Source organism: Oncorhynchus keta, chromosome 11 (genome assembly GCF_023373465.1).
Source record: "Oncorhynchus keta strain PuntledgeMale-10-30-2019 chromosome 11, Oket_V2, whole genome shotgun sequence".
Classification (NCBI taxonomy): Eukaryota; Metazoa; Chordata; class Actinopteri; order Salmoniformes; family Salmonidae; genus Oncorhynchus; species Oncorhynchus keta.
In genome coordinates this window covers 29256711-29271180 of record NC_068431.1, presented here as the reverse complement: position 1 = coordinate 29271180, position 14470 = coordinate 29256711, and the positions used below count along the sequence as shown (strand labels likewise).

General features: G+C 43.9%; 1 protein-coding gene across 1 annotated transcript; it reads left to right on the top strand.

Annotated features, from left to right (window-relative positions):
• The first annotated feature begins 1268 nt into the window (after nt 1-1268).
• Nucleotides 1269-13981, top strand: LOC118390685 (SH2B adapter protein 2-like). The gene is made up of 7 exons (XM_052457518.1): nt 1269-1431; nt 3758-3762; nt 3812-3901; nt 4103-4202; nt 9092-9229; nt 9326-9519; nt 12123-13981. Exons 1-7 carry the CDS (start codon nt 1269-1271, stop codon nt 12438-12440), a joined length of 1008 nt encoding a protein of 335 aa, XP_052313478.1. The 3' UTR covers nt 12441-13981.
• The last annotated feature ends 489 nt before the right edge of the window (nt 13982-14470 follow it).

The following is a 14470-nucleotide window of genomic DNA, read 5'->3' as shown; positions in this document are numbered from 1 at the left end:
TATGCATGTTGCCTCTTTCCTAGGTCCCAATTCCAATTTTCACTCATATTGTAGTTAGGACCTCCTTCTGTAAGTGATGGCTGTACATGTACCCAGTTTGTGATGAGCTCTCAGGAGGCCAGCATCCCTCCAGAGTGATCTAGCGGCGTGTAACATATTTTTTGCCCATTGGCCTCATTTCAAGCGGCTGGCCATGCTCCTGCCATTCACAAGCCGTTTTCCTCATACAGCCCGCCCGCTCGCCGTTCACCCACCCTACTCCCAACCGGCAACACTACAGCTGCCAGTCGGAGGCAAGATGCTTTTTTTCCAGAGTCAAGCCAGCAGCATGCCTACTCCCTGTTGCCACTTATTTTTATAGATTTTTTTATCGATTGTAAATGATTGTGTGTGCAAAATATATCAGATACACAGGAGTTTGATGGCACCTTAACTGGGGAGGACGGGCTCGTGGTATTGGCTGGAGCAGAATCAGTGGAATGGTATAAAATACATCAAACACATGGTTTCCATGTGTTTGATGCCATTCCATTTACTCCATTCCAACCATTTAATATGAGCTTTCCTCCCCTCAGTAGCCTCATGTGATCAGATAACGAGTGCCAGTCCTGGTTACCTCGATCCACTTGTGTGGTTCCGCCCCCTGCTCCAGCACCCGCAGCCCCGCACCCTGCTCCAGCACCCGCGGCCCCGCACCCTGCTCCAGCACCCGCGGCCCCGCACCCTGCTCCAGCACCCGCGGCAGCGCACCCTGCTCCAGCACCCGCGGCCCCGCACCCTGCTCCAGCACCCGCGGCCCCGCACCCTGCTCCAGCACCCGCGGCCCCGCACCCTGCTCCAGCACCCGCGGCCCCGCCCCCTGCTCCAGCACCCGAGACCCTGCTCCAGCACCCGCAGCCCCGCACCATGCTCCAGCAGATGGCCCTAGACAACCCGATGAGCAGTCAGACACCTCAACGAGCAGTGTAAGTGTCAAGTGCACCTGGCCCACCTGAAACTACAGAGTGCAGTCCAGCTTGCTAAGGCCTATATGCTTGACCAGAGGCCTTACAAGCCCCGCAGAACAAGTACGGTCAGCCCCACCAACTCGTCCAGTGTGAGCTAGCCACCATCCTGAACTCCCCCCGCCGTCAGGTTTGGAGATGCAGAAGCCTTCGACACCTTTGCCATGTCTATCCATTCACTGGTAGGAATGCTTAGGACCTTTTGATGGGCAGAACGGCTACAAGCGCAGATGTGGATCCCACATCAACCAGCTCTTGAGCGAGATGCCACAGAGCTACCAGGATGAATTCATTGGGTACTGTTTTGACCGCGGCATCCTCAGGACTGGCACGGACCAGACATACACCCTACATGACTTGGCAGCCTGTTTGCAGAAGAAGTCCCAGGCTAAGCTCATATCGAGCAGAGCCACAGCACTCTATCAATGTGATATGCCTAAGCCATTCAAGAAAGACCACCATACCTCCACGATCTGCTCCAATCCTCTTCAGTGAATGCCAAGGAGCCTGCTCAATCCAAGGAAAAATCCCAAACCCAAGCCATACTGACCCCACTATGACAATAAAGAACACTTTCAACTCTTCGGGACATGTCTCTGAATGTCCTTGAGCGGCCCAGCCAGAGAACGGACTTGAACCCAATTCAACATCTCTGGAGAGACCTGTAAATAGCTGTGCAGCGACGCTCCCCATCCAACCTGACAGAGCTTGAGAAGATCTGCAGAGAAAAATGGGAGAAACTCCCCAAGTACAGGTGTGCCAAGCTTGTAGCGTCATACCCAAAAAGATTTGAGGCTGTAATCGCTGCCATAGGTGTTACAAAAAAGTACTGAGTAAAGGGTCTGAATACTTATGTAAATGTGATATTTCAGTTTCTGTAAAACTTTTTTTTAAACCTGCGTTTTTGCTCTGTCATTGTGGGTCATTGTGGGTCATTGTGTGTAGTTTTTTGCCCCTCATCTATTTAATCAATTTTAGAATAAGGCTGCAATGTGGAAAAGTGAAGGGGTCTAAATACTTTCTAAATGCACTGTAGAAACCAGCATAGAAGCAGGGGTGTAAAGTACTTAAGTAAAAATAACTTAGTGCTTCTTAAGTAGTTTTTAAAAATATCTGTACTTTACTATTTATTTTTAAACTTTTACTTCACTACATTCCTAAAGAAAATAATGCTCTTTTTACTCCATGCATTTTCCCGGACATCCAAAAGTACTCGTTACACTTTGAATGTTAAGCAGGACAAGAAAATGGTCCCATTCACCCACTTCTCAAGAGAACATCCCTGGTCATCCTTAATTCCTTTGATCTTACTCTATGACAATTGGGTACTTTTTCCACCACTGCATAGAAGCAGATAAAACCCAACTCATACCTCAGGCTCATAATGACAGATGTTTGCTGTAACAATATGGCGCGCACACACACACACACACACATCCAGCTGTCTCTACAGATGTTTTCAAGTTTCACTTAATGAAGAGATGTAGCTACTGAAGCAGTGTCCAATCAGCCACTGGGCTATGTGTTGGGGGAATGAACCCAATCAAAAACGGTAAATGTGATTTTAAATCATACATTTAAATTACATAAAATATGTCAGACTGCAGCTCTACCTCCTATTCAAAAGCATCCTTTGTCCTTGAAAAACAGAAATCTCCAGACTCATACTGCAGTGACACCACACAAAGCCTGTGAATTACTGTACCTCTGCCAGGAGGACAATAAAACTGCTAACAGACACCCAGTGGTAGCTGTCGTTTTGTGCAAGGATGGAAGTAACAGTGGGGAATTATAGGGCCCTTCACTTGCATTTGTCACTATTTTCACAAAAAGAATGACAAACTTGTCATGACAGGCACAGTCATTATAAGATAATTAGGTTGAAATCTCCCTATGCTGGGCGTGAAAGTGCAATCATTAGTGACATTGATTCACTGTGAGGCGATCAGCTACCCAGGCTGATCGTCTAGCCCCGGCACTGATAACATCAATTGGACCTCTTCTTTAATATTTATGTATCGTTTTAAGATAAGGTGATATCTGTCTTTCTCTCCTTCTAAGCCCCTATTTCAAAGGAGGGCTATTCAGTGCTAGGTGATAACCGTCTGCCATTGTGCCTGAGAGAAACCTCAGGAATAATCTTCTGAGCCCTGTCACATTTTGGAACCTTATCTGCTAGGCTGCAGACAAGGGAACACAGCATGCATACAATTTCAGACTTGGACTTCCATCGAATACAATGCGAAATAGCAAAGAGGTAATTTTCTTTCTGGAGAAAGTCCGTTCTCAAATGCTAGTATAACAGCAGGGTTAAGCAGTAGTCCTGCTTTGGCCTCCCTCCTACTTGGACCTCCTATCGCCTTTCCTATCATTTTGTTTTTTCTCTGTTCAAAGATAAATGCTCATTGGAGGAACCAGATAAGGTGTACTTGCAATTTGCTTCTCCCAAAATGTCAGACTTTAAAATTGAACAAAAGCCTATTCGTTGAAAGTGATATCGGACCTGTACAACGTCTTGTATTGATTGCAATTAGTCTCTTTTAGGGCATTAAAGAGTATCATGTTAGTCTCCCACATGTGACATGAACTCCCTGTCATGTTTTTAGGATAGGCCATCAAATCAGGTAGGAAGGGATGTAAACTGGAGTTGTTTCCATAACGGCACACCAGAGTATCCACTATGAAATAATGAGGGTAGCCTCAAATACAACTCAGCTCCCTCATCTCTTCTGACCTTCTCTATCCACCTCTAGCCGAGGTGCAGAGGGAAGGGGCCCTGCGCTATATGGTGGAGGCGACTCGCATAGAATGGGCTGCAGCACTCAGTGGCAGAAGTGTCGTCTGCTGCTCAGGAGGAGGAGGGGGGCTTCCTCCTGGAGTTCTATGTGCCGCCCAAGGTGGGTCTCGTGGTCACTTCCTGTGTTTTACATGGATTTGGTAGAAAAAAATAATGTATTTTTTAAATGTAGTCAACGCTATAGGATTACATTGGGCTCCTGTATTGCTGACCTGATACAATCTGACACTGAAAATTAGATATCTTTTGTCAGTGTTGTTTGCGGTATCTCTGGTGCACCTCTGTCCTCTCTCTGGCCCAGTCATCCAAGCCCAAAGTGAGTTCCTCTGACAGATGTTGTGGAGGTGTGGAACACCATGCCCCTGGAAATGCCAGACACGGACAACACCTTTGTCCTCTGGGTAAGCTTTACTTGTAATGTCAGGACATTATATCACACGTGTATGTAGGCGTTATGACATAACATTCAAGTAGTACCAAATGCTCTATGCTGCAGATTGGCATAATGAACCAAACAGTGAAAACCGCAGACCATATTTGTTCAATATATCTTATGTCAGTAGGCTAAAACAGGCTACGAATATGAAACCTTATACATCAATGTATTTTCCACTACATACAGTTCATTTAATGAATTCATTAGGCCCTAATCTATGGATTTCACATGACTGGGAATAGAGAGTTGATTGGTCACATATACAGTTGAAGTTGTCAGTTTACATACACTTAGGTTGGAATTATTAAAACTCGTTTTTCAACCACTCCACAAATTTCTTGTTAACAAACTATAGTTTTGGCAAGTCTGTTAAGTCGGTGCACTTCACAAAATAGATTGCATCATGAGGAAGGACAATTACATGGATATATTGAAGCAATATCAAGACATCCGTCAGGAAGTTAAAGCTTGGTCGCAAATGGACAATGACCCCAAGCATACTTCCAAAGTTGTGGCAAGATGGCTTAAGGGCAACAAAGTCAAGGTATTGGAGTGGCCATCACAAAGCCCTGACCTCAATCCTATAGAAAATGTGTGGGCAGAACTGAAAAAGCATGTGCGAGCAAGGATCCCACAAACCTGACACAACCTCTGTCAGGAGGATTGGGCCAAAATTCACCCAACTTATTGTGGGAAGCTTGTGGAAGGCTACCCATATCGTTGGACCCAAGTTAAACAATTTAAAGGCAATGCCACCAAATACTAATTGAGTGTATGTAAACTTCTGACCCACTGAGAATGTGATGAAAGAAATAAAATCTGAAATAAATAATTCTCTCTACTATTATTCTGACATTCTTAAAACAAAGTGGTGATCCTAACTGACTTAAGACAGGGAATTCTTATCAGGATTAAATGTCAGGAATTGTGAAAAGCTGAGTTTAAATGTTTTTGGCTAAGGTGTATGTAAACTTCCAACTTCAACTGTACACTATATATGCAAAAGTATTTGGACACCCCTTCAAATGAGGGGATTTGGCTATTTCAGCCACACCTGTTGCTGACAGATTTATAAAATTGAGCACACGGCCATGCAATCTACATAAATAAACATTGGCAGAAGAATGCCCTTACTGAAGAGCTCAGTGACTTTCAATGTGGCACCGTCATAGATACCACCTTTCCAACAAGTCAGTTTGTCAAATTTCTGCCCTGCTTGAGCTGCCCGGTCAACTGTAAGTGCTGCTATTGTGAAGTGGAAACATCTAAGAGCAACAATGGCTCAGCCACAAAGAGGTAGGCCACACAAGCTCACAGAACAGGACCACTGTGTGCTGAAGCATGTAAGAATCGTCTGTCCTCGGTTGCAATACTCACTACCGAGTTCCAAACTGCCTCTGGAAGAAACGTCAGCACAGGAACTGTTTGTCGGGAGCTTCATGAAATGGGTTTCCATTGCCAAGCAGCCGCACACAAGCCTAAGATCACCATGCGCAATGCCAAGCGTCGGCTGGAGTGGTCTAAAGCTCGCCGTCATTGGACTCTGGAGCAGGGGAAACATTTCACCATCTGGTCGTCCTACGGACAAATTTGGGTTTGGCCAGGAGAACGCTAATGCATAGTACCAACTGTAAAGTTTGGAGGAGGAGGAATGATTGTCTGGGGTTATTTTTCAGGTTCCGGCTAGGCCCCATCTTAACGCTACATCTTACAATGACACTCTAGACGATTCTGTACTTTCAACTTTGTGGCAACAGTTTGGGGACGGCCTTTTCCTGTTTCAGCATAACAATGCCCCCTGCACAAAGCGAGGTCCGTACAGAAACAGTTTGTTGAAATTGGTGTGGAATAACTTGACTGGCCTGCACAGAGCTCTGACCTCAACCCCAACATATGGGATGAATTGGAACTTAGGCCTGGCTCGTAGTCAAATGGCCCAACGTCAGTGGCCAATATTGGCGGGAACTTGAACATGCTGTCATACACACCGATCCAGAGCATTTCGAACATGCTCAATGGTGTAATTTTTGGTGAGCATGCAGGCCATGGAAGAACTGGAACATTTTCAGCTATCAGGAATTGTGTACAGATCCTTGTGTGCATTATCATGCTGAAACATGAGGTGATGGCGGTGGATGAATGGTATGACAATGGGCCTCAGGATCTCGTCATGGTATCAGTAGCTTATACTTATCCATACCATTACCCCACCACTACCATTGGGGCACTCTGTTCACAGTGTTGACAGCACGCCCCATGACACTATACACGCGGTCTGCCATCTGCCCTTTACAGTTGAAACCGGGATTCATCCGTGAAGAGCAGAATTCTCCAGCGTGCCTGTGGCCATCGAAGGTGAGCATTTACCCACTGAAGTCGTTTACTTCGCCGAACTGTAGTCAGGTCAAGACCCTGGTGAGGATGATGAGCTTCCCTGAGATGGTTTCTGGCAGTTTTTGCAGACAATCTTTGGTTGTGCAAACCCACAATTTCATCTGCTTTCCGGAGAGCTGGTCTCGACGATCCCGCAGGTGAAGAAGCCGGATGTGGAGGTCCTGGGCTGACGTGGTTACACGTCATCTGTGGTTGTGATGCCGGTTGGATGTATTACCAAATTCTCTAAAATGAGGTTGGAGGCAGCTTATGGTAGAAAAATGTATATTCCATTCTCTGGCAACAGCTCTGGTGGATATATATGCATTCGGCATGCCAATTGCACGGTCCCTCAACTTGAGACGTCTGTGGCACTGTGTTGTGTGATACAACTGCACATTTTACAGTCTCCTTTTATTGTCCCCAGCACAAGGTGCACCTCTATAATGATCATGCTGTTTAGCTAGCACATAACATTCTGACAACCATATGTTTCTTCTTGGTGAGATCGTGGTTGTCCAATGGTTATTTTTCATACAACCTTCCCACAACTTTCTGGGAATGATGCAGGATAGTTGCTTGGCTTTGGAACATTCTCAGCACATTTAAGGAACATCATTTCCTTGGTATTTCATTACTTTAACAGAACATTTCCTAAAAGTTCAAACATGGTTTTATTTCATTTCAATTTTGGTAATGTTCTAGGAACCTTCTCCAACTGGTTTGACATTGGGAATGTTCTCAAATTGTTCAGAGGATGTTACGGAAACAATGTTCTTCTGTACTTCAGCATAACGTTTCCACATGGTTCTATTTAAAGTCATGTTCTCCAATTGTTCCAATTGTTCCAAGAAGGTTAAGAAAACGTTCCATAAAAAAAACAAGAACTTTAACATTCAGAGAACGTTCTAAGAATGTTATTTATAAATGTTTACATTCCGTTCTCATCATCAACAAAACTTTCTCTATCCTCGATCTTGTTAAGTGTGTTCAGGTGTGTTGGCCGCGCCCACTAATTGCCATACCTGATCTTAATGAGTGCTTTTTTCCTTTGAAATTGGGTCTGTTTGAATAGACTAAAATGAACCTCTTAAAAAAAATAAAAACATGGCATGTTAGCTCCATCCTGGTGGAGCAGTGGACTAATTCCTTGGATAGAGAACAGAAGATCATAGGTTCTCACTGACACTGTGACACAATAAAAAAATCTATGTGTTGGCATGAATAATGCATAAGCAAATACGTGTCCTATCTGTGCTTGGAGGTCAAAACAGTTAACCAAAGCTAGCACTGTTTTTAAAGGTTTTATTGAAACATGTTCTCAGGTTTTATTAACGCTCTATCAGGAAAACATTCAGGGAACCATAGTAAAACATTCACAGTAGTCTTCTTCACGGGTCCAAAACCTTGAACTCTTTTCCCGAAATGGACCTGGGTCTTTCCCACCCGGACCGATATGCATAAAAATATTTTTTAATATAGAGACCTATTTTGAATGGACCCAAGGACAACTAGACCCGTTCTGTACAGACCCGTTCTGTACAGACCCGTTCTGTAGAGAGAGAGAGAGAGAGAGAGAGAGAGAGAGAGAGAGACCGCTCTAGCAGACGGGGGAGGGGCCGTACTGTGAGCGAGTGACATAGGGAGAGATAGCAATCAACCAAGCGGTCTCACGCTCTAGTAGACTAATGGCTATGATAGGTTATTTATCATCAAACCAGGAGAAGCTAGCTAACGTTATCTAACTAGGCTAATTGAAGCTACAGTGCATGTACTTACTCATTCTACAGTTACAATTAAAAAATTCCATTCAGAATATTAATTAGCAGCCTACTGGTTGGCTCTTGTTTGTGGTAGCCTATCCTTCTCCTTTAACTTTTAATTCTGTCATTTTAATTTCATATTCCATTGATTACATGTCTCATAACTTTTGCCACACAGAGGCTCTATGACCGTAGCCTATTCCTGATTTTATGACTTATGATTGGCCAACAACAACAAGCTACACGCCACACTCCACTATTGTGAAAGTTATGAGCAGCAGCATAATTGAAAACATTTCTCTCCCTCTCCTTCTCTCTCTACTCTTGCAGTTGCGTTTGGATCTGTAGGGGCCCTTCCGGACAAGTCAGTTAAAATTACATATACCCGAGACAGTCATATTCGACCCAGACCCGTGACATTATTTAGAGTTCTTGATCCCAACCTGCTCAGGTCTCGGTATTCGGGTACAGGTGGCTCCGTGAAGACCTCTAGTTTTCAGAACCTCCCTGCCACCTAAAAATTAACGTTCCCAGAACAGGCAAAATGTTCACTTCCATTCTCAGAAGGTTAAAAAAACATTACCGGTCATTCCCAGAACCAATAGGAAACCAAAAACATACATTTCCACATCTTCCAAGGAACCAAATGTGCTAGCTGGGATCTCCACATCTGACTGTATGGAGTAACTTTCACTCCATGCTCTCTCTGTCCACACAGACATACACAAGACCCCTCAGCACTGTGCTGGCCCCTCAGAGCCCCACTGTCAGACCCTGTTGGCCTTTCATTTGCATCCCACCCACATCCCTCTAGAACGCTTCCTCCAGTCACTGGAGTCCAACAGGCCTGGAGCAGGTAATGGCCATCTCTGTATGTGGAAGGATGGCTTTTTGCTTTTTTTGCTAAACTCATACAGTGACTAGGTGTTTAAGTTGTGCTTTTCACCTGTAGGTGAATCGCCCCACTCTGAGACGGACACCTCTCTGACCTGCTATCCATGGTTCCACGGTACACTGTCTCAAGTGCAAGCTGCGCAGCTGGTGTTGGTGGGCGGAGCCCGGAGCCACGGCCTCTTTGTGATTCGCCAGAGCGAAACGCGGCTGGGAGAATACGTCCTTACATTCAGCTTCCAGGGCAAAGCCAAGGTATGCCCATACGCAAACCGTGATCCCAGACGAGTCTTTTTATCTGGCTGGCAGCCCATTCACAGGATTCCCCTTTGCGTCACAAGGGCAAAATGTTACTTTTTTTATTGAACCTTTATTTGACTAGGCAAGTCAGTTGAGAACAAATTCTTATTTACAATGACGACCTACCCCGGCCAAACCCAGACAATGCTGGGCCAATTGTATGCCGCCCAATGGGACTCCAAATCACGGTCGGATGTGATACAGCCTGGAATCGACCCAGGGACAGCTACCCCCAAAAACACCTCTTGCACTGAGATGCAGTGCCTTAGACCGCTGTGCCACTCGGGAGCCCAAAGTACTTCAGTAAAAATACTTCAAAGTACTACTTAGGTCATTCTTGGGGCTATCTGTACTTTATTTTACTATTTACTTTTACTTCACTACATTCCTAAAGAAAATGATGTACTTTAAAAAAAACATTTTTACCCCTTTTTCATGATATCCAATTGGTAGTTAAAGTCTTGTTTCATTTCTGCAACTCCCGTACAGACTCGGGAGAGGCGAAGGTCTAGAGCCATGTGTCCTCCGAAACACAACCCCACCAAGCGTCATTGCTTCTTGACACAATGCTTGCTTAACCTGGAAGCCAGCCGCACCAATGTCAGGGAAAGTCGCCAGGTGTACGGTGTTGTGTCAGTGTGCACTATGCCCGGCCCGCCACAGGAGGCGCTAGAGCACGATTAGACAAGGACAACACGGCCGGCCAAACCCTCCACTAACCCAGACGACGCTGAGACAATTGTGCGCCGCCTCATGGGTCTCCCGGTCGCGGCCGGCTGCGACACAGCCTGGGATCGGACCAGGATATGTAGTCCTGATTCATCCGCTGCCCCACTCAGGAGGCCAAAAAGAAAACGTAGAATAAGCTACAGTGCATTTGGAAAGTGTTCAGATTCCTTCCCTTGTTCCACATTTTGTTACGTTACAGCCTTATTCTAAAATTTATTTTCGTTTTTTTCCCTCATCAATCTACACATAGTACCCCATAATGACAAAGAAAAAACAGGTTTTTAGACATTTTTGCATTTACATAAGGATTCAGACCCTTTGCTATGAGGTCTCAATTGAGCTCAGGTGCATCCTGTTTCCATTGATCATCCCTGAGATGTTTCTATAACTTTATTTGAGTCCACCTGTGGTAAATTCAATTGATTGGATATGATTTGTAAATGCACACACCAACTTGTCCCACAGTTGACAGTGCATTTCAGAGCAAAAACCAAGCCATGAGGTTGAAGGAATTGTCCGTAGAGCTCTGAGACAGGATTGTGTTGAGGGTACCAAAACATTTCTACAGCATTGAAGTTCCCCAAGAACACAGTGGCCTCCATCATCTTAAACGGAAGAAGCTTAGAACCACCAACACTCTTCCTTGAGCTGGCTGACCGGCCAATATCGTCCAAAATAATATTGTGGTATGTAACTGTATTACCCCCAATCTCTATCAAACTACCCTGCTACCCCTTTGTCCCCATCGCTATCGACCTACCCTGCTACCCAGGTCGCGACACAAGATTGCCGTCCACGTACTAAGCAGCATTGAATGCAAAACAATGGGAATGGTAGGAAGACCAAACATCATGCCATGACTCTACCTCCCTGCAAGCATCACCTGCATCTGTCTGTGGACTCTCAGGGCCAGTGCCATGTGCACCACCTTTGGTTCCAGAGCATGGGGGACATGCTGCAGCACTTCCACTGCCATCCCATCCCCCTGGAGTCCCGCGGGGCTGCAGACATCATGCTGCGCTGCTACGTCCAGAGTTACAGCAGCCACCCAGGTGACACACGGCTACTGCTTGAGATGTTTTTGTGTCAAATATAGGCTATTAATATGATTTCTATTTTAGTGACAAAACATAATGAGTGTTTGACGTCTTATCCAACATTTCTAGTGCCCAAAAACAATCCCTGCATTCTTCAACTGCTTACCAATATATAACCTCTCATCTTAAATTTGTTCACTCAAGCTTTTACATCGGATGATTAAAAAATCTTACCCAGCAGGAAAGTTGTTTACATTTTTTTTTTTTTTTAAGTAGTTTCAAGCCAATAAATTAGCCTTTTAGGAGAGATCCACTGGACTAGGCAACCATATGGAATTGAGGATCACTCTTCCAGGCTGTCTTTTTGAGGTTGGCCACAAGGGACAGGAGTCAAAATAGTTATTCTCTGTGGAATGTGTTCTTCACACTGAAGCTCCCTCTTCCCTCCGCTGGTCCAATTGTGTCCACTTGTCTCACTCCACTGTGTGTAACCACTTTGTGTCAGCCTTTCTCATGCTAAATCCATTTGGTCTCCTCTGTTTTGATTCCAACTGAAATATCCTCAAATCCTTCCTAATGGATTTCTAAAACCAGTCTTTTTTTTTACCTAAACATGTTCTTTTGTTCCTTTACACCCTGAAAAATTGAATAGAGCACATAAATGCAATTCAAAAGATTCCTACTCTGTCCATTTCAAGTTAATAGATAGAATTTGGTTTCAAGCTAGATCTATGGTGCATAATGTGTGTGTGTTTCAAACATGTCGCTTGTCTGCTGTGTTTCTCTTTGCAGAGCTCAGAGCGTCTCGGATGTCCACCCATACCAGAGAGCCTGGCTGTCGGAACTGCCTCCACCAATCGGCACACTTATTTCCCCAAGCTTTGCAGGTGGATGGCGCATCTGTGGACTCTCCCCCCCAGCTCCCCTGCTCTGCCCCGCATCCCGCCTCCCTTCCCCAGACTTGAGGATGGTAGTGGTGGGGGATTACTGAGTCGCAGTGGCAGCACAGAGTACCTGCTGCCGCGCTCTGGTGGCTCTGCTGATGAACAGCAGGAGAGTGAGGGCACACAAAGGACACGAGCAGTGGAGAACCAGTACTCTGTCTACTGAGGAACCTTGAAGTAATCTATTACTGACTGCATCAGAATCACATATCGGTTTTGTCAAAACTGGAACTGCTGCCATAATAGAGATTTTGCAGGTGGTGGAATATTCTCCTGAATAGTTTTTTTGTGATAAAATGTAAGATATCTTTTCAGTGCTCATTGTATGCCATACCTCAAACCTACAAGGTGGAATTCCCCACATTTATCCCCTGACTAGAACACAACTGAATCCCACTAAGGGAGAAGGAATGGATGGGTACGTGCAGTGAACGACTTAAAATGTCAGTGCTAAGACATGACAAAGAAGGGGAGGATTATATACACCCCAGTGGATGGAACTGTTCAACCTTTATTCCTCCCAGATGTAGTGAAGGAGATCCTCTGTGATCCCCTCTGAGCAAAAGACAATGTGACCCCATGTCTGTACCACATTGATTCTCTGAGTTTCATAAATCTCTTGGCTCCATGGAATATTTACCATTAGTCAACAGGGCGCAATACTCCCTTTTAAAAACATGTTCACTAAAATGTTACTGTGCTTGCTACCAGACCTTGGTTCATATACAATTTCAGTTATTTCAAGTTTTTTTTCAAAGTATTCAGATATTCAACTACTTGTATTCTCAAAGAATATTGGAATGTATTTGCAAATACACTGAAGTATTGGAAATGTATTTGCAAATACTCAAATACACAGACAAGTGTATTTAAGTACAAATATTTAAATACTCACATGCATTTGAACCCATGTCCTAGGAGTATTTGAAATAATGTTTTGAAAATATCTTCACATAGTAGGCTATTTATATGAAATTCTTTGAAAATACTTACAATAGAAGTAGTTAATTTGACACATTATTTGAAAATACTTTAAAATATTTAAATGAATAACTAAATACACATGTATTTGAACTCAGGTCTGCTTGCTACTATGACATGTAAGGTGTACATATAGTTAACTAATTGTATTCAGTGTATAGACTAATGTAAAAATTATTTGTCACACTGTCCCCTCTACTTCAATCATGATTCCTTAGGAGACATGGTGGTAAAAATGTACTACACTGACAACACTTTAATATTCACCAGCTTTTCAAATTTGGTACAATATAATATACTTACAAGCACATCAAGGCAATTATATGGGGATAATTACAACTCTACTGCCGCTGTAAATTTGCAATTTTTTAAAACTTATTATATATAAAAGTGAGTTCACTCTAGAATTAAAGTTAGCCTGATGTTTTCAGACCTCAAAAGTGGACTAGACGTGGTTATCAAACATGAATAGGACTACATTAATATCTGAATGTATCTGAAACGTTACTTATTCTGAACTGTGTAGTATACCAATTGTTTTTACAGTAAAACAACTATAAGCTGCTATGCTGCTGTAAGCCTTATGATTAACCCCCTTTGTATTCAGTATTGTATCAATGCTGATACATGCTAATAACAACACAAGTGACATTCAATTCTCATGTGCCTTTTAAATAATTGATTTCTCTTAAATACATTAAACGTGTTGAAGAAGCACAAATGACATGGGATTGGTCATGCATTTTCTTACATCCAATACTATGAAGGCACATTTCAATTAATTTATTGTACACAATGTTACATTTTATTATTTCTGTGTAAGAGCAAGGCCTAGACCCCTATGTCTGCATTTACACAGGCAGCCCAATTCTGATAATTTTTCCACAAAATAGTGAAAATTATAATTCGGCTGCCCCAAAAAATATTTAACCCCCAACTTTAAAAGCCAAGTTGAATCATAGGGAAAGGGAATACCTAGTCAGTTGCACAACTGAAATGCATTTAACCTACATGTGTCTTCCGCACTTAACCCAACCTCTGAAACAGAGAGGTGTGGGGGGCTGCCTGAATCTACTTCATTGGCGCCTGTTTCGGATTAACTGCCTTGCCCAAGGGCAGAAGAAAGGCAGACTTTTCCACCTTGCTGGCTTCGAACCAGAGACCTTTCGGTTACTGGCCCAACACTTACCCGCTAGGCTACCTGCCACTTTAGCG